Genomic DNA, 20575 nt, shown 5'->3' on the forward strand with positions numbered 1-20575 from the left:
CATTAAATTTGTTAAAATGTTCACTGAAGACAGGAAGAGTTAATTATTTATATGACATCATTCATCACCATCATTTTTTTTCAGTGATAGCATATCTAATATTGGTGCATTCTTAATTACACTTTTGTTGAACTCGGTCTTATACATTTCCCTCCATAATGTTTGGGACATTTTCTCCTTGCATGGCTCCACAGTTTAAAATTACAAATCAAACAATTCAGACATGATTAAAGTGAAAATTGTAGACTTTCATTTAAAGGTATTTGCATTTTAGCTGCACAATGCACAGTGACTTTTTCTACATGTAGCAGTTCTCAAATGATTTACTGCTGAAATTTGTTTTCTCTAATGAAGTCAAATAGCAATACCCTGTCATTCCTATCGTCAATTACAAGTTATATTGGGATTTCATTTGAAGTAAAAAAACAAAAAAAAAAAAAAACACACCATTCATTTTGATTTGTATGCCAATACATTTATCAATAAAACTTAAGGACACTTCTCCTTTGTCCAATTTGTTAAATTCCTTCAATGAGGTGAAGCTATCAATGAGTTAAAAAAATGAAAGGATGGATGAATGGAGGGATAGGATATCAAGGTCAGTTCTCAATGTGGAGGCACTGAACTTCACTCTGGCTAAAGCCACAGAAAAGGAATGGTGGTGATCTTTATCACTGAGCTACCCTGTAGGTCTCACGTTTGCACCAAGATGGTCTTCCCCATTTAAGGTGGTTTTCAAAAGCTACCCCTAATTCAAATCATTTTTTTGAGTTACTGTTCAAATTACTCCATACTATAAATTAGTGTTGCACTTTATCCCAAGATCATAATTAGAATGAGGAAGAATATAGGCATAACTGCAGCTCTTCACTCAATAGGTTGGCTTACAGAAGCAAAGTTCAAAGCCTATCGTTGGGCCAGTAGTGTAAAGATATGAAAGATTTTCTGTCATTTTTACTCTGCTGAAGTGTGAAATGTAGATTTTCTTTTAAGTCCAAGGATGGCATAGTTGGCAGGATTCCTGGTCATCTGCTTGGCAGGAACTTGAATTTAAACATTCACTTGTGACCACTAGTAGTTGGAGGAGCACCCCAAACCCAACCTCACAGAAACAGGTCACAGGTGCAAACATAAAGTTTACTACTAATAATTACCTTTACAAATTCTTCTTAATAAACAATCACAATTCCTTCTTTTCCTCCACTCAACTAAGGCGAGCTTTGTCCTCCTCCACCTGACTCCAACTCACCAAGGTGAGGTGAGGTGATGCAGCTCCTTTTATCTCAGACCCTTGCAACAACCTTTGGCGGCACCCACGGAAGCCAAAAGGGCAATACTCTGGGACTCCAGTTCCCAGCATGCCCTGTGGGTATACGAATGGATACCCAAGCACAAGGATGGCACTATCTATTGTATTGAGGGAGAAAATATTCACCAGACATCATCTTCCCTGGTCCTTCTCCTACACTTGTCTCCTGGATGGGCAAAGATCCCTATTCAACCCTGGGTGGAATGCCAGCCCATGTGTGCCCACCATTACAACAAAAACCCCAGAATACTGCTATGCAAGACTAAGGACACATTACTTTATACAACAGTAGAGATTTTTTTAGCACCTCTAAAAAGATGATCTTTCCATTTTTATTTGTCCAAACTAAAATCTTGGTAACCATTGTTATATACTGTTACTAAGTCTTTCCTATTCACTTTCTCTGTGTTCTGTTGTGGATTTCAACTGATCCAGGATGTGTAACAGGACTTCAGAGTGAAGAAGTGGCAACAGCCATCCTGCTCTTCTACCAAAACAATAGATGCCAGCCAGCATAGTACAACATGAAATGGCCATGGAGAGGCTGGGCAGTTAATGTCCATGTCTAGTTGACCTAGGCTAACTATCTTAAAGCTTTACCTTCCTTTGGTACCAAATGATCAAACTTTACAATACAATTATTTTAGAGCATAAAAAGCTAACTTTAAAATCTTACTTATGCCTCCAGGTATATACAGCAGAACATTGTTTTCTTATAAATTTATTTGCTAATGTGTATAGCCCACCAAGCCCAACAATAGGAAGAAATCTACAAGAGCCTGAAATTAATTGAATGAGGGGATTGAAGATAGGCAATTACAATTTAACAACACAATGTTTCAATTGAAAATACTCGGTTCTTAGTCGTATGCGTGTCTCCATTTATACACTCTAGCATAGCTGCTAAATTATAAACTTTAATGAACTAAGAAAAGCTTACATCCACACACGTTGCCTTCCAAGCTTTAGGAGGACCACAAGCATGCCTGATGCGTTTAGGAAAAAAAAATGTTCTATAACTCTGAAAGTGCCTTGAAAAGGTCTTAACTGTGTAATGGAGCATCATAAAAATGTGGTTTGTTTCAGGGGTGGCACAGTGGATTGCCTCACATTTATAAGAAGCAAGGTTTGAACTCCAGCCCCATAACTGCCTGCATGGAGTCAGCACATTTTACACTCTTTAAAGTAATGGTGCTTCAAATGGTTCTTTACTGGGCTGTGTGGTTCCTTGTAGAACTACTGCTTCACAAAACACCTTTTCATTCTGGGAAGGGCTCTTTGCATATGAAGCTGGTTTATTGTGCTTTGAAAAACTTCCTAATACAGTATCTACAAAACAGCTGAAATCTTTCATGTATGGTAGGCCACCTCGCAGGACAGCAACAGATTAAGAAACCTGGACTTAATCTATGTTACTGCAAGCAGCAAAAGTCCTTTTAAAAATCAGGAACCCATTGGTATTTCACAAATCTGTTACCATTCACTCATGGTCATCTACTGTATTGAGTATGTTACAGATCTAATTGTTCCTTCAGGATCCTTCATGTGGATAGGTTTTTGGGAATCTAAAATGGTTCTCCAATGACACTGCGCTAAAGAACTTCTCTGGTGCCTTTATTTTTAATAGTGCACCCAAGTTATTCTCCTGGTACTCCAGATTTTCTCCCAGATCCCAAGATATGCTGGTTAGGTAAGCTGCAGCTCTAACATGGCCCAGTCTGCGTGATGTGCCCTGCAATAGACTCACTCACTCACTGGGAAAAGCAAATTAAAAATGGATGGATGTTTGCTTTAATCTGTGATGCAAGCCTTCTGGCAAACTGTGGTAACACATAGCATGTAGAAATACACAGTGATTAAGTACATAATGATAAAGTGCATTCAAAAAATGCAATTTAATCAATAAAATAAATTATGTCTATCTCAGAACGACACTCAAAAGGTAAAGTGACATTTCTATGGTGATTACAGCATCGGTGCATTATTGGTTAAGGGGTGATTTTACACAAATGTTAGAAAGTTTTTCTTCATGCCAAGGACCATATGGGATAATTTACAAGGCCGTGTGGTGGAAAGCAGGACTTTAGGGGCCATCAAAACTCAACGTGATGTTGTTTTGGACAACCTGCTGAACAGGATGGAGGAGTTTGTTGGGCTGAATGGCCTGTCCTCATCTCATCTGTTCTGTAATAATAATTCTTTACATTTACATAGCCTTTTTCTCAATACTCAAAGCACTCTCCATGCCTATAATATATAAAGATGTGCTTTGTATGATTCATTTAGGAGTTAAGAAAAAATTCTTGAATTTTATTTGAAGCTCATTAGGCCAGATACAGTAGTGACCAGGTCATAATCATCATTAGGACAACTGGCAACTCTTTATCACAGGTACTGCAAAAATGCATCTACAGTATTACTCATTAACTCTTATTAACACCAAAAGAAGCCTTTGTTACACAACACCTACAACATATCAGTAGAGTGGTTATTCATTAAAGTGGTCATTCAATGTGGACTAGTAAAATAATTTCACTTTGGAATGGTAGCTTAAGTGAGACATATGTCTCTTGATATTGCGTACTTGTCTATAACTGAATCCTTCATATTCACTAGTAATTTGGCCAGGATCTCAAATGCTACACTGTACAGAGACAACCACTTTACTGATGCTTTATAACTGTAATTAAGACTAAAAGAGGCCTCTGTTAAGATTTTGTCAAATAACAGTCAATGAGTAACAGATGCATTTTTGCAGTACCTAAACTAAGGTGTTACCAATTGTCCCAAGGATGAATGAAAATGCCAAACTGAACTTCAAATAAAATTGAACTTTCACCTAAATCTACCTGAATCTTACAAAGTACAACTTCATTTGTAAGTAGGATCATTTTTGCATGTGGAAAGTGTACATATTCTTCAAGAAGGAAAAAAAAAAAAAAAAAGTTTTGAATGCTTACAAATAGCTAGCCATGTGCTTGTGTGTGAGTGAGGGAGTGAGAGAGTCGGAGTATTAATAATTGTCCAAACAATACCTCACAGAAAGTTAATTTTATTCCCATCATTTCATATCAAGTAGTGAAAAAATAGGTTGGATCCAAACAGGATTGTAAATCACTAGGCCCCAAACGGAATCACCTTGTACTTCACTTCACCGTCCAGCAGTGCTCACACATAGAAACTATACCATGCACTTGGTTTACATCCCTATTGTTTTCAAACACTGACTAGTTAGCTTCTTTAAAGCGCTTTGTGATTATACTCACAATGAAAGAAAGATACCATAAAAATTAAAGACTAGCTCTTATTCCAGAGAATGGACTTGTGGCCTCTCCATGACAAAGAGGAAGATAAAGCAGTTACGAAAATGAAGAATGGAGGAACAGATGGCCTCAGATAAAGAAGGGTGGTGCTTTATTTACTTTGTTATATTACTCATTAAACCTATGAATACTGGTTTTCATTGCAATCAGTTTCTCAATCATCAATTAATTCCTGCCTTTAATTTAACTCCTACAGCAAGTAATCTATTGCTACTTCAAATGTATTATTATTATTTGGTGTACACCTTTATCTTAGGTGACTTACAACATTTGAGATATAAATGGTTGCATTTCTTTTGTTTTTCCAACGGGAGCACAGGGCAGGTGAAGTGACTTGCTCATGCTCATACAGTGTCAGTGGTAGGATTTGAACCCACAATCAGGGTCCAAAGCCTAAACCAGTATGCCACACTACCTGCCACGGCAGACTCTTTAACAAATTAAACTTGGATACTCCCTAGTTTAAGGCAAACAGCTTTGCTCCCCTAGGTCCAAGGAAGTTACATGAAAATGGTGGTAATGAAAATCTGCAAGTCCATTCTCATGGGTAATGGAAAACCCGTTCTTCCCACTGTGAGTAGTATTTCACATTTTGGAGAAAATGAAACCAAGTCTCTAATATGGTTGCGCAGAATGTACAAATAATGAAGCAGACCCTTAAATTCATCATTTTCCCTCTTCCTAAAACATTTCACCAAAACAACTTAACTGTTTTCAAATGATATGAAGTTACTACCTTCCATATTGCATAAGCTTATTTGTTAACTGGCCGCTGGTTAAGAAAACGGAACCAGTTAAGATGTTTATCTACAAGTAGTCAAATAAACTGCATCTAAAAATGCAAAGTGTCCTGACCGTTTAAAGCAATGGAAGCAACAAGCATTTTTTCCAAACTTCAAAACAGATGTAAATGTATCTCTGCGTTTTAATTTCTGAAACTCAAGGCAGGGATCAAGAAAACCATCCAATTAAGAAAGAATTTCAAGGAAGACAAGGATTAACAAATTTAAGAAATGGATTCAAGCAACTGTACCTTCTTCTGCAAGGGATCTTGGGATCATTTGTGATTCCTCCCTTTCTTATTCTACCCGCATTCATCACATTAAGAAACTTTCTTACTTCCACCTCTGTAACACACCCTGTGTTTTTGCATTTCTCTCCTTTTCTGATGCTGGAAAACTGGTCCACTATAATCTACTGGCAGGTATCCCTTCTAATCGGTTATCCAGTTGGTTCAAAATTCTGCTGGAAGAGTCCTTACATAATCCCACAACAGCAAACACATAACTGCCAACCTGCTCCACCTGTCTTACAAGATTAAATATAAACTTCTATTACTAAAATAAATGTAAATCTGTTATTGTTCTATTAGACCGGAGTTACGCATCACAGTATTAATATAAATTGTCTTAGCCAATGGGCAGGCCTCTCTGTCACTGTCTTATATTGATTTCAGTTTTATTTAATAGGTAGACATTTCTTTGTTAGTTGTGGTGACTATAGTTCAAGGATCCATGAGAAGTAACACAGGGACCTATTCTGGACATGATGCTATTTTCAATCTACATGCTCCCATTAGACCAGATTATCTCAAAACACAAAGTGAATTTACCACAACTATATACAGTAGATGACATGCAGCTTTACTTAGCTATAGCATCAGATGACCCAGACGCTCCAGAATCTTGGATTCAATGTCTGTCCTTACATTTCTGAATGGATAACTAGTAAGGAAAAATCTGAGATCTTGGGCATTAAGAAAAATGACAGCTTGTAATTATAAGAAGCAATGTATTTTCTTGTATGCCATATGTACTACGAATTAACTAATAAAATGCAAAAAATGATGTAATTTAAGGAAATTGTATTTATTTTAGTATTTATATGGTCACTGGACAATAAGCCTACAGAACTTCATTTTGTTAATAAAAAATGAACAGTTAACACCTGTGGTCTTTAGTTTAATTATAAAAATACAAATTAATATAGGACATAAGGCTTCTATGCGTCTGGTTATGCAGGAGCTTAGTGTAAAACGTTTTTTAAAGCAATTTAAAAAAAAAAAAAAAAAAAAAAAAAATCAGAATTGGTGTCAGAATCAGCCAATGAAGTAACATGAAATCAGTGATCGCTATCAGCCATAAGAAACCTGATCGCAGCATCCCTAACACATGCCCCTACTTGTCATATGAGCCACTGTGTTGAATCCTCTGAGATATAGCTTATAAAGAACCAACAACAAATGACTGAAGAATATTTATTTTGGGCAGAATGCCCAGAGGGGTCTGAGCAGTCTTTTGGCCCGAAACCCCTGCAGATTTTGCTTTTGTCCTCTACCTTAAACTGGAATTTTTTTTCTGTCCACCTTAGCCATCTAACTTTATCATCATTTAGAAACTTAAAAAATAATCCTATATTTAAAGACTCTTATTTCTTTTGGATATATAATTTTCCTATGTAAGTGTTCTTAATATCTTGTATAACATTTATGCTTATTTAAATTGAATTTGTTTTTCTTTATTTGCAACTACTTGTTTGACATGTTGCAAAGCACTTAAAATACTTCTTTTTTTGTTAAAAAGTGCTACAGAAATAAATGTTGTTGTCAATTGCCTTGCACTAGACCCTCCTCCATCACTATGCTCCTATCACCAAAGCTGGTTTTAGACCCCCACAAGCCCCAGGGTAACTTAGCTCCATACTCTTTGATTTCATCAAGCAGGTTCGGTGGATGGCGAGAAGGCATCTTGCTGTCACAGGCCCCTGAGCACACACTCAGAACACCCCGATGGTAGATCTGTTCCTGTCTGTCACCCACTAAAGTGAACCAATTCCCGCAATCATGTTGTGTCCTCAAACTAACCTGTGCTCTATGGGTGACAGAGACTTCAGCTCTTTTGCGTCCAGACTTTGAAATGACGCCCTGAAATTAATCATTCTAAAAAAAATAAAAATAAATAAAAAAATAAAAGCCTTTCTGAACAAATGAGTTTTAACATACCCTGACATCTTGGCCCTCTGTTAGTCCAAGTGCTTAGAATGATTTGCTCTTGCATCAGAAATTATTTGTTCAGAATGTCTTGTAGTATTTATTCTATTCTGGTTTAATGTCTCTTGTTCTAATTCAAAACGTTTTAATTCCTGTACAGTATTTATCTTTACTTAGTGGTTTTAGGCTGATATTAATTTGTATCCAACACTGTATACTTGATCATTCTTCTGCATTTTCCCTGTTGTTCATTTTGAATTTCTTTAAAGGGATTTCAGTATGGGAAAGGCGCTATAAAAACAAAAAGCTTGTCACCACCAATGCCATGGAGAACCAGGGTTTGCCACCTCCATCCTAAATAGATGGTAGCACTGCAGGTTCACTACCCACTGTAGTCTCTCTGTTCGACTATGCTGGCGGGGTTCCACGTTCTTTGTAGAAATGTGGATACAAATGTACTGAATATGTGAATGGCCTTGGGAAGGAGACTCATGGAAAGTCTTTTGTAATTGTCCATGTGTGGCAGTTCAGTGATGAACTCTCCACAAATGGTTCCCGTCTTGCACCCTGTTATGAGTGGGATCTGGTCCCCCTGAACTGGATTATTGCACAAACCGAGTTCCTGATTTTTTTGCCATACAATTGTCGTTCATCCTGTTTCCTCCCACGACTAACTAGAGTTAAACGGAAAGTATGAGCGTGAGAACTTTGCTTTATGATATAACTCAGCAAACAATTTATTTGCATTTCCTGAAAAGTAGAACGGTAAAAGGCCTCCCCAGGGCAATAAACAGTTATGGCTAATACTGCTTCAGAACAGACAGCTCTACTAGTGTGTCACAACTTGAGCGCCTCATTCCCCCTTGTCGCCACAATCACTCGCTTTTTACTGTAGCCGACAACCCACTTCCGCGGTAAACAGCTGCTCTTTCGGTTGTCTACAGTCCCGGGCCTCGGAGAACCGAGCACCGTCACCTGTATTTCCAACACCTGCGCTCGCTACCTGTTGCCTCGCCCCATTCACATCTAGCAGATACCCGTTGTCCATCTCGCTACCTTGCGTCTTAATTTTTGGGCGACACTGCCCACTGATTTGCCTTATCAGGAGGCCCCCGGTGAATAATAACAGCCCCGCCTTGTACCGTCACCACCCAGCCACGCCTTGATGCATAACCCCTCACCTTTACTCACCCAAAAGACGGTGGAATAGGCGATGAGAGTGAATTTGAGGCACAGATATGAAAACCGCTTGCAATAACGAACCGCACTGTCCTCGGACATCTTGAGCTGTCTTCGTCGGCTTCAAAACTTCCGGCTTCCCGCTCCCACACCTTGGAACTTAATGAAAGAGTGCCATTATCCTAATCAAACAGCTGCACGCAGAGCGACTGGGTACGGGCCCAATCAGAAGTCACATTTCAAAAATGGGTCCGCCCACAAAGCCTGACAGTGGCGAGGCAGAGGCGACAGACTCCTGGTCGTGCATGACTGCCAAATATGCCTGTCGGCTCCAGAATTAATTGCCTCCCGTCTTTAAACAAAATAAGGCACAGATCTGCAGTGTATAATGTTGTTACATGCACCTCATCGTTTAAAAATCAAGTGTATGTACAACGCCTTTTATATCTTTCTGTGATACTACACTCATTGGAATTTTTAAGATCTGGCTGACCTGCGACCTTAAAATGAATTCAACGAGATGGATGCATGCATCTATCTACAGTCTTATGAAAAAGTTTGGGAACCCCTCTCAGCCTGCATAATAATTTAATCTACTTTCAACAAAAAAGATAACAATGGTATGTCTTTCATTTCCTAGGAAGATCTGAGTACTGGGGTGTTTACCGAACAAAGATTTTTAGTGAAGCAGTACTGTATGTAGTTGTATGAAATTAAATCAAAAGTGAAAAACTGGCTGTGCAAAAATTTGGGTACCCTTATGATTTGAATGCATGTAACTGCTCAATGCTGATTACTTGCAACACCAAATTGGTTGGATTAGCTTTTTGAGCCTTGAACTTCATAGACAGGTGTGTCCAGTCATGAGAAAAGGTATTTAAGGTGGTCAATTGCAAGTCGTGCTTCCCTTTGACTCTCCTCTGAAGAGTGACAGCATGGGATCCTCAAATCAACACTCAAAAGATCTGAAAACAAAGATTGTTGAGTCTCATGGTTTAGGGGAAGGCTACAAAAAGCTATCTCAGAGGTTTAAACTGTCACTTTCAACTGTAAGGAATGGAATCAGGAAATGGAAGGCCACAGGCACAGTTTCTGTTAAACCCAGCAGGTCTGGCAGACCAAGAAAAATACAGGAGTGGAATATGCGCAGGATTGTGAGAATGGTTACAGACAACCCACAGATCAACTCCAAAGATCTGCAAGAACATCTTGCTGCAGATGGTGTATCTGGACATCGTTCTACAGTTCAGCGATTTGCACAAAGAACATCTGTATGGCAGGGTGATGAGAAAGAAGCCCTTTCTGCACTCACGCCACAAACAGCCTCTTGTTGTATGCAAATGCTCATTTAGACAAGCCAGATTCATTTTGGAACAAAGCGCTTTGGACTGATGAGACAAAAATTGAGTTATTTGGTCATAACAAAAAGCGCTTTTCATTGTGGAAGAAGAACACTGCATTCCAAGAAAAACACCTGCTACCTACTGTCAAATTTGGTGGAGGTTCCATCATGCTGTGGGGCTGTGTGGCTAGTTCAGGGACTGGGGACCTTGTTAAAGTTGAGGGTCAGATGAATTCAACCCAATATCAACAAATTCTTCAGGATAATGTTCAAGCATCAGTCACAAAGTTGAAGTTACGCAGGGGTTGGATATTCCAACAAGACAATGACTCAAAACACAGTTCGAAATCTACAAAGCCATTCGTGCAGAGGGAGAAGTACAATGTTCTGAAAAGGCTGTCACAGTCCCCTGACTTGAATAGCATCAAAAATCTATGGGATGATTTGAAGCAGGCTGTCCATGCTCGGCAGCCATCAAATTTAACTGAAGTGGACAGATTTTGTATGGAAAAATGGTAAAAAATACCTCCATCCAGAATCCAGACACTCATCAAAGGCTATAGGAGGCGTCTAGAGGCTGTTATATTTGCAAAAGGAGGCTCAACTAAGTATTGATGTCATATCTCTGTTGGGGTGCCCAAATTTATGCACCTGTCTAATTTTGTTATGATGCATATTTCATATTTTCTGTTAATCCAATAAACTTAATGTCACTGCTGAAATACTACTGTTTCCATAAGGTATGTCATCTATCTATCTATCTATCTATCTATCTATCTATCTATCTATCTATCTATCTATCTATCTATCTATCTATGATATAGTGCCTTTAATCTATCTATCTATCTATCTATCTATCTATCTATCTATCTATCTATCTATCTATCTATCTATCTATCTATGATATAGTGCCTTTAATCTATCTATCTATCTATCTATCTATCTATCTATCTATCTATCTATCTATCTATCTATCTATCTATCTATCTATCTATCTATCTATCTACAGTGCCTTTAGAAAGTATTCAGACCCCTTCACTTTTTACACATTTTTTTATGTTGCAGCCTTGTCCTAAACTGTTTAAATTCATTTTTTTTTTCATTAAACAACACTCAACACCCCAGAATGATGCTGTGAAAACAGGATTTTAGAAATGTTTGTAAAAATGTTAAAAATAAAAAAAAACTGAAATCTACACTTGCTGAATAAAAGTCCCTAGCCTAATGTTACATGATTACGTTTACCTGTTTTGTAAGTCTCTTTGGATAAAAGCATCTGCCAAGCAAATAAATGTAAATGTAAATGATATTTCACATTTACACAAGTTTTCAGACCCTTTGCTAAGTATTCCATTGAAACCCCTTTCACTGAAATTCCAGTTTAGTTTTATTTGGTCTCATGTGACAAGCTTCCCTCACCTGGATTTGAGACTTTCTGCAATTGTTCTCTGCAGATCCTCTCAAGCTCTGTTGTGTTGAATTGAGACCAACAGTGGACAGCTCTTTTCAGGTTTCTACAGAGATGTTCAATAGGGTTCAAGTCCAGGCTCTGGCTGGGCTATTCAAAACCATTCCCAGAGTTGTCCATGAGCCACTCGTGTGTTGACTTTGTTTGTGCTTTGGGTCGTTGTCCTGTTGGAAGGTAAACTTTCAGCACACTCTGAGATCTAGAGTACTCTGGAGCAGGTTTTCATTAAGGATATCTCATTACTTTTCTTCTTTCAGCTTTTCATTAACCCTATCTGGTCTCCTAGACCCTGCTGCTGAAAAACAACCCCATACAATGCTGCCCAGAATGCTTTACCGTTGGAATGGTATTGCACAGGTGATGAGTGGAACTGATTAGAATCAGAATTGAAGCCAAAAAGTTCAATCTTGGTTTCATCAGACCACAGAATCTTGCTTCTCATAGTCTGAGAGTCCTTTAGGTGCATTTTTGCAAACTTCAAGCTAATTTTTTCATGTGTCGCCTAGACCCTTTGCCATAGATAGACAAACTTTTCCACCTGACTCCTATACTGCCAGATTAGTGATGGTTGTCCTTCTGGAAGTTTCTCCCATCTACACATAGCTTCTCTGGAGCTCAGTCAGAGTCACCATCATCTTCTTGGTCACCTCTATTACCATGGTATTTGACCCCTGATTGCTCAGTTTGGCCAAGTGGACAGCTCTAGGAAGAGTACTATTTGTTCCAAACTTCTTTCATTTAAAATTTATGGAGGCCCACTGTGTTCTTGGGAACCTTCAATGCTGTAGGATATTTTTTTTAGCCTTCCCCAGATCTGCTACCCAATCCAATCCTGTCTCTAAGCTCTGCAGGCAATTCCTTTGACCTCTCAACTGTGGGACCTTCTTTGTGGCATTCCTACTCATGTGCAATCAGTTGAACTGACCACAGGTAGACTCCAAAGAAGGTGCAGAAACATCTCAATGATGATCAATAGAATAGGATGCATCTGAGCTAGATTTCAAGTGTCATAGCAAATGCTCTGAATACTGGTGTCAAATGTGATGTCAGTTTTTTATTTTTAATAAATTAAAAAAAATCAAATTTTCCCTTTGTTATTCTGGGTCATTGACTATTTTTTAATGAGGAAAAAATGAATTTAAAGGATTTAGCACAGGGCTGCAACGAGGCTTTAAGAAATTAAGAATGCAAAATCAACATGATCTCCTGCATCAAACAGATTCCTAAACAGCACTGACAGGGATTAAGATGCAGGCGGCTACTGCATCCACGTAAACTAAATGATTGGTGTGAAAGGCACTATATTCAAAAGTATTCTTTCATAGCACAACTTTCACAACACGGTTAAGTAGTTTTTATTATGAAGAGTCACATGAATGAGCCATTCAAATTCTTGAAGTTGTGCCATTATCTACAGATGCAATTAATGCCCATGTCAGTGCCAGGTGAGAGGCTGAACAAATGCCCTCTGCTTTCAGAAAGGCTGCTGCTTATCTATGCAGTACATTTACATTAACGTATTGAGCTGACACCATTATCCAAGGCAACTTACAACATTTATGATACAATTGGTTCCATTTCTTTTGGTTTTCCAACTGGAGCACAGGCAAGTGAAGTGACTTGCTCAGGATCACACAGTGTCAGTAGTGGGATTTAAACCTACAACCTCAGGGTCTGAAGTCCAAAGCCTTAACCACTATCCCACACTGCCTAGTAATGAAGACAGTCTCTACGCTTCAGCCAAATGACCTTGATGTCTCTGCTCCACAAACAGAATCTGCAGCTCACAGTCACAGGATGTGTCAAGTCAGCCCACTTTGGCTGCCAAGCTCCCCATGGCGCAAGCGTGCGGCTCTGGAAGAGGAGGTGGAGGTGCACATGTCAATTGCCATACTTTAATTAGCCAAGCAGATGCAGCCTTGTGGACTGACAAATGAAGAGTGCTCGATAGGAGATGCCTCTGATGAGATAACAGAGGGTCGTGTGGGCCACAAGATGAGAGGAAATGTGGAACATGTGTGATTGTGTCATGTACCATTGACCGCTAGGTGACCCATGTGTGAACAGCTGCTTTCTGCTATCTTGGGCAGGTGAGCTGTGGTGAGAGCTTACTGTGTATCTGTCTGTGTGTGTGTGTATTTGTGTGCCACAGGGACATTAGTGTAATGGTTGACACATCCGGAACATGCATTTTACCCTGCTCTGTGGGTGGTCATGTTACCCATGCATACTGGGCAGAGATAAAAGTCAAAAGTGGTTGTTGGCAGTGCTAAGTGACTCCAAAGTACTGCGAAGACTATTTTGGAGTGTTTTAAAAGTAAGAAAATAGAGCCGGCTCTCACTGACAATAACAGACAAGGATTACATGTGCTGCAGAGTACAGAGTATTTAATCATAAAATTCAATTGTAATAATCTTAGAAATCTCAATGAATACTTTCTAGCTTAGGCAATCCTTTCATTTTCTCTGCACAGAGCATGAACACAGAGTAGGAGGTGACACAACATACTGTGTGAAACAACGGGCTACTCAAGCTCCAGGATCTGCTGCTGTTAAAGATTATTTTGAGGTGTTTCTGGTATTTATCTTTGTTAGTTTTTCCAAAAAGTTCTTTGTATCCCCTCTTTGATGATATCATCCGATACTCGCATTACTAGTGTTATAGGAAAATACTGTATGGTGAGAGAAGAAGAATTGACTTATTGATAAACAACAACAACAACATTTATTTATATAGCACATTTTCATACAAAAAGTAGCTCAAAGTGCTTTACATAATGAAGAGAAGAAAAATAAAAGACAAAATAAGAAATTAAAATAAGACAACATTAGTTAACATAGAAAGGAGTAAGGTCCGATGGCCAGGGTGGACAGAAAAAACAAAACAAAACAAAAAAAAAAAAAAAAAACTCCAGAAGGCTGGACAAAAAAAATAAAATCTGTAGGGGTTCCAGGCCACGAGACCGCCCAGTCCCCTCTGGGCATTCTACCTAACATAAATGAAATAGTCTTCTTTGTAGTTCGGGTTCTCACGGAGTCACTTGATGCCGATGGTCATACAGACTTCTGGCTTTTAATCCATCCATCATTGTTGGAACATCATGGTGCTTTGGGTAGATGGTGGTGGTGCATGCCACCACCAACAGGACACCGGAAAAGGAAACAGAAGAGAGAGTAGGGGTTAGTACAGATTTTGAATGAATAGTTATTATAATGAATTAGATATACAGAGTATCAGGATTAAATTACAGTGAAATTATGAGAAGGCCATGTTAAAGTAATGTGTTTTCAGTAGTTTTTTAAAGAGCTCCACTGTATTAGCCTGGCGAATTCCTACTGGCAGGCTATTCCAGATTTTAGGTGCATAACAGCAGAAGGCCGCCTCACCACTTCTTTTAAGTTTTGCTCTTGGAATTCTAAGGAGACACTCAGTTGAGGATCTGAGGTTACGATTTGGAATATAAGGTGTCAGACATTCCGATATATAAGCCAGGGCGAGATTATTTAAAGCTTTATAAACCATAAGCAGAATTTTAAAGTCAATTCTGAATGACACAGGTAACCAGTGTAGTGACATCAAAACTGGAGAAATGTGTTCGGATTTTCTTTTCCTGGTAAGGATTCTAGCAGCTGCATTCTGCACTAGTTGCAAACGATTGATGTCTTTTTTGGGTAGACCTGAGAGGAGTGCGTTACAGTAATCTAGCCGACTGAAAAATGATGTTGATCAGTTAATGAATTATCAATGCTGCCTTTGGTGATGCCAGTAATAATTAATTGCATTTAAAAAATGAGTAAGATACCCACCCAGGGACACCAAATTAATGCAGAAGATGTGAGAATTTTAATTTCTGTCCACCCAAGGATCTCAGTTTCTCTTTCCAGCCAAGATGACAGAAGTATGAAGAGATCTATACATTTGTGAATGAGGTTTGTTATGCTTTAGCCAGTGTATGTCCTCTGGCTTGACTTCAATTCTTTGTTTTATGTCTCTTTTGCTCATTTTTGATTCTTTTGCTTGTATTCATTTACGGCTTCGAGGAGATTCTGGTCACCGTCCGGCATCTCAGGAGGGGGAAGCAGTGCAGTGTCAACACTGTGTATGGTGGGGATGGTGCGCTGCTGACCTCGACTTGGGACGTTGTGGGTCGGTGGGGGGAGTACTTCGAAGACCTCCTCAATCCCACTAACATGCCTTCCAATGAGGAAGCAGAGCCTGGGGACTCGGAGGTGGGCTCCCCCATCTCTGGGACAGAGGTCACCGAGGTGGTCAAAAAACTCCTTGGTGGCAGGGCCCGCGGGTGGATGAGATACGCCCGGAGTTCCTCAAGGCTCTGGATGTTGTAGGGCTGTCTTGGTTGACACGTCTCTGCAACATTGTATGGACATCAGGGACAGTGCCTCTGGATTGGCAGACTGGGGTGGTGGTCCCCCTCTTTAAGAATGGGGACCAGAGGGTGTGTTCCAACTACAGAGGGATCACACTCCTCAGCCTCCCTGGAAAAGTCTATTCGGGGGTTCTGAAGAGGAGGGTCCGTCGGATAGTCGAACCTCGGATTCAGGAGGAACAGTGTGGTTTTCGTCCTGGTCGCGGAACAGTGGACCAGCTCTACACCCTTAGCAGGGTCCTGGAGGGTGCATGGGAGTTCGCCCAACCAGTCTACATGTGTTTTGTGGACTTGGAAAAGGCATTCGACCGTGTCCCTCGGGGAATCCTGTGGGGGGTGCTCCGAGAGTATGGGGTACCGGACCCCCTGATAAGAGCTGTTCGGTCCCTGTACGATCAGTGTCAGAGCTTGGTCCGCATTGCCGGCAGTAAGTCAAACCCATTTCCAGTGAGAGTTGGACTCCGCCAGGGCTGCCCTTTGTCACCGATTTTGTTCATAACTTTTATGGACAGAATTTCTAGGCGCAGCCAGGGTGTTGAGGGGGTCCGGCTTGGTGGACTCAGGATTGGGTCACTGCTTTTTGCAGATGATGTTGTCCTGTTTGCTTCATCTGGCCGTGATCTTCAGCTCTCTCTGGATCGGTTCGCAGCTGAGTGTGAAGCGGCTGGGATGGGAATCAGCACCTCCAAATCCGAGACCATGGTCCTCAGCTGGAAAAGGGTGGAGTGCCCTCTCAGGGTTGGGAGCGAGATCCTGCCTGAAGTGGAGGAGTTCAAGTATCTCAGGGTCTTGTTCACGAGTGAGGGAAGAATGGAGCGTGAGATCGACAGGTGGATCGGTGCGGCATCCGCAGTGATGCGGGCTCTGCATCGGTCTGTCGTGGTGAAAAAGGAGCTGAGCCATAAGGCAAAGCTCTCAATTTACCAGTCGATCTATGTTCCTACCCTCACCTATGGTCATGAGCTATGGGTAGTGACCGAAAGAACGAGATCGCGAATACAAGCGGCTGAAATGAGTTTTCTCCGCAGGGTGTCTGGGCTCTCCCTTAAAGGTAGGGTGAGAAGCTCAGTCATCCGGGAGGGGCTCAGAGTAGAGCCACTGCTCCTCCGCATCGAGAGGAGACAGATGAGGTGGCTCGGGCATCTGATCAGGATGCCTCCTGAACGCCTCCCTGGTGAGGTGTTCCGGGCTCATCCAACCGGGAGGAGGCCCCGGGGAAGACCCAGGACATGCTGGAGGGACTATGTCTCCTGGCTGGCCTGGGAACGCCTCGGGATTCCCCCGGAAGAGCTAGAAGAAGTGGCTGGGGAGAGGGAAGTCTGGGCATCTCTGCTCAAGCTGCTGCCCTGCGACCTGACCTCGGATAAGCAGAAGCGGATGGATGGATGGATTATTATCATTTTTCTTTGTATTTGATTTTGTTCAGGGCCATCTTAATGTGTGGACAAAATAGGCACTGGCCAGGGACTCCAGGAGCATAGGGGCCCATGATGTTTCTGAGGCCTATATGTAACCGGTCTCCACCGCACGCGCCATACTGTTCTGTACTGTACAGACTGTACTGTCCTGGCCTATATATATATATATATATATACAATGTGCCGTACAAACCGCCATGAAAGATTAGTTCTTGATGTTTTCTCTTTTTTTAATTAATGGTCTGAAATATTAAACAGAGAACATAAAAAGTAATAATTCAAGCTCTGTGATTCCTCCTATTAACAAAAGAAAACCACGTGGAAAGGCTGTTGAACGCTCACATTAACACGTAACCGAAATTAATAGAAAAGCATTAAAAACATTTCAAAACAACAACTGTATACAACAAAAATCATATTACAATTACTGTCATATACAAAAAAAAAAAAATTAACTCAAACAATTTAAAATAATTTAATTAATTTTATCATACAGAGAATAACAGCGTGCTTACCTCCTCTCACAGTAACACAACGAATACTGAGAGAGGCTCACACTGATGACGTAACATAACACAACAAACAGGGTAGGGAAATATAACAGGACTACAAACTGTAAAACATACAACACAATGAATGTTATCAGGATTTGGTGAAGCTCCAAACAACTAAACTTTTTATTTTATACACCTGTCACATACAGTATGTATGGTTCTGTTTTGCTATCAAAACAGCGCCCCCAGCGAACTACTTTGCCCGGACGGTCTATGATGCTGTTAAGATGGCCCTTTTGTCTATGTGTCAATGCCTTTGTTATGAGTCTTGTGCTTTGAGGGTGGTCCCCCCAAGAGGCTGGACAATCTGCCCATCACCACCAAAAAAGTTCCTGGTGGTTCATCTGAATGCACTAGGGAATGATGAGTATCTTGTGCCTTATAATTTACTTGTGCTTTGTGATTTTTTTACTTCATGTTGTGTTTCTGACTTTCTTTCTGGGTCCTCTTTTGCCTTTTTGTGCTCCATGGAGTTTGCTTTTTGTTCAGAGCATTTTTATGTTAATAAATATTTTTATTAATAAAGATTCTACATGGCTCTGTGTGGCTACTCAGGGTTTTTGATGAGGCTTCCTCCTTTACTGGGAATTTTGGAAGTGGAAGTACTAGTGGTAGCAAGTTTAATAAATTGGCAAAAGTATGCATTAAATACATTAGTTTTCTCTGCTGTAATTCAAACAAAGTGATAGACTTATTTTCAACAAATACCATATATACTCACGTATAAGTTGGGTCTTCAAACCCGAAAAAATCTATCATAAAATCAGACCCCAACTTATACGCATGTTCAAAATAACGACACTTACATTTTTTTTTCTTTACATCTTCTTGTACGTCTTCTTTACATCTTCCAGTTTCTCAGACACATTGAATTTTGTTGCAGCAGCGCAGTTACCAATTTCTTTTGCCACTTCAACGACTTTTATTTTAAAAACAGCTTCATATTTTCTTTTGATTGAATGCTCCATCGTAGATAAGGAATGCTCTTACAATAAATGTGTATGTAAAGGTGAGATACAAAAAACGCGAAACAGTGCAAACGTTGCTTTGGAATAGTTTGAGTATTACCGCGTGGTCACATAGGCACAATACATAGAAACAAAAGGCAGTGTGCTCCTTGATTACTCTCTCAGGTGGGTGTTAGCATATCATAATCTCTTGGACCAACAGCGTGGGTTTTCCACATTCAACTTATATGACTGACATTATAAAACACCGGAAATTATACAGTAAAATCAAGCCTCAACTTATATGCTGAAGAACACTTAAACGTGAGTATATACAGTAACCCAAACACACTTGCTGCAATAAACCAAATAATGCAATTTTTTATTACCATAAGGATAATAGCAAATGAATATATAAAAGTACTTATATAGATATATATTTAAATAGATATGCACAGTGTAGATGAAGGACAATAACAACACAAAGCAAAACATTGTGATAGCTTATCTATAGAAAAAGGCACATGACTTATGAATTCTGTCTCTTGGCTTAGTTAGATCTTGTTTTCTCCTATAGAAAACTTATGAATTCTGAACTTTCAATTCGTATAGTTAAAATGGAGAAATTCTTTCAGTAGTATTGAAGTTCCTAGTCCCTGCACCAAGAAAATGGTCTTGATTTAATCACAACTATTCTGCCTAAACCCCAACACAGGCAGTTTCTGTGTGTGAGTGTGTGAAATGTTGTATTGAAACTTTCCTATCAGATATAGGAAGAAACTTATCCATATTACTAACCGAGAATGCTAAACCGGATGATGGACGCAGGCACATCCGGCCATGGGCCGTAGCTGCAAAAAGACGTACTGCGCAGGCGCAAAAAGAGTCCGCGAGAGTCGGCTGAGGAGCCGAGAAAGGCGAACAAAAGAGGGCGAGAGAGGCGGATGAGGGGCCGCGAGAGGCGCAGGCGCAAAAAGAGTCCGCGAGAGTCGGAGAAAGGCGGAGAAAAGAGGGCGACAAAGGCGGATGAGGGGCCGCGAGTGGCGGACAAGACCACAGAAAAAAGAAGTGAGCACATACAAAAAGGAGAAATGAGGCGCAAAGTCAAACACAGGAAAAGCACGAAACACATTGCACACGAAACTAGACCCGAAAAAAAAAAAAAAAAAAAAAAAAAGAGGCTCGCACACAACAGCAAGGCACCCCCCCCCCCCCCCTACAGGCACCGGATGGGACACACACCAAGAGGGGGATTCAACAAGCCCATGGAACACAAAAAAAAGAACACAAAACCACCCCACAGACCCTACAAGCGAGGGACGGGACACACACAAAGAGGGGGATTCAACAAGACACAGGAACACAAAAAGAAAGAAGACGCTCGCGCAACAACAATCCTCAACACCCCCCCCACCCACATCCATAAGAAGTCACACCCAAAGCCACATATTCTAAAGTGAACGTCAGCACCTTCACACTAGACAGCATAGGTGTCAGCATTGGTGGATCTCCTTACAATAAAGCACTATTAACCGTTCAACTGCAGAAAAGGAAACATATTGAAACAAGTCATTAATACACGGTCACGGGTACAAAACGAAAAGGAAAGGATAACAGGAACAAACACACGAACATGAAAGAAACAACAAAATAGACGG

General features: G+C 40.3%; 1 protein-coding gene across 1 annotated transcript in view; it reads right to left on the reverse strand.

Annotated features, from left to right (window-relative positions):
* Nucleotides 1–8993, reverse strand: part of tspan15 (tetraspanin 15) — a 296584-nt gene extending 287591 nt beyond the window's left edge. Inside the window, exon 1 of the mRNA XM_028795964.2 lies at nt 8813–8993. Coding sequence (XP_028651797.1) covers nt 8813–8902 — 90 coding nt within the window. The 5' untranslated portion in view covers nt 8903–8993. The remainder of the gene's footprint in view (nt 1–8812) is intronic.
* Nucleotides 8994–20575: the final 11582 nt, after the last annotated feature.

This window comes from Erpetoichthys calabaricus, chromosome 2 (assembly GCF_900747795.2).
Source record: "Erpetoichthys calabaricus chromosome 2, fErpCal1.3, whole genome shotgun sequence".
In the NCBI taxonomy this organism is placed as follows: Eukaryota; Metazoa; Chordata; class Cladistia; order Polypteriformes; family Polypteridae; genus Erpetoichthys; species Erpetoichthys calabaricus.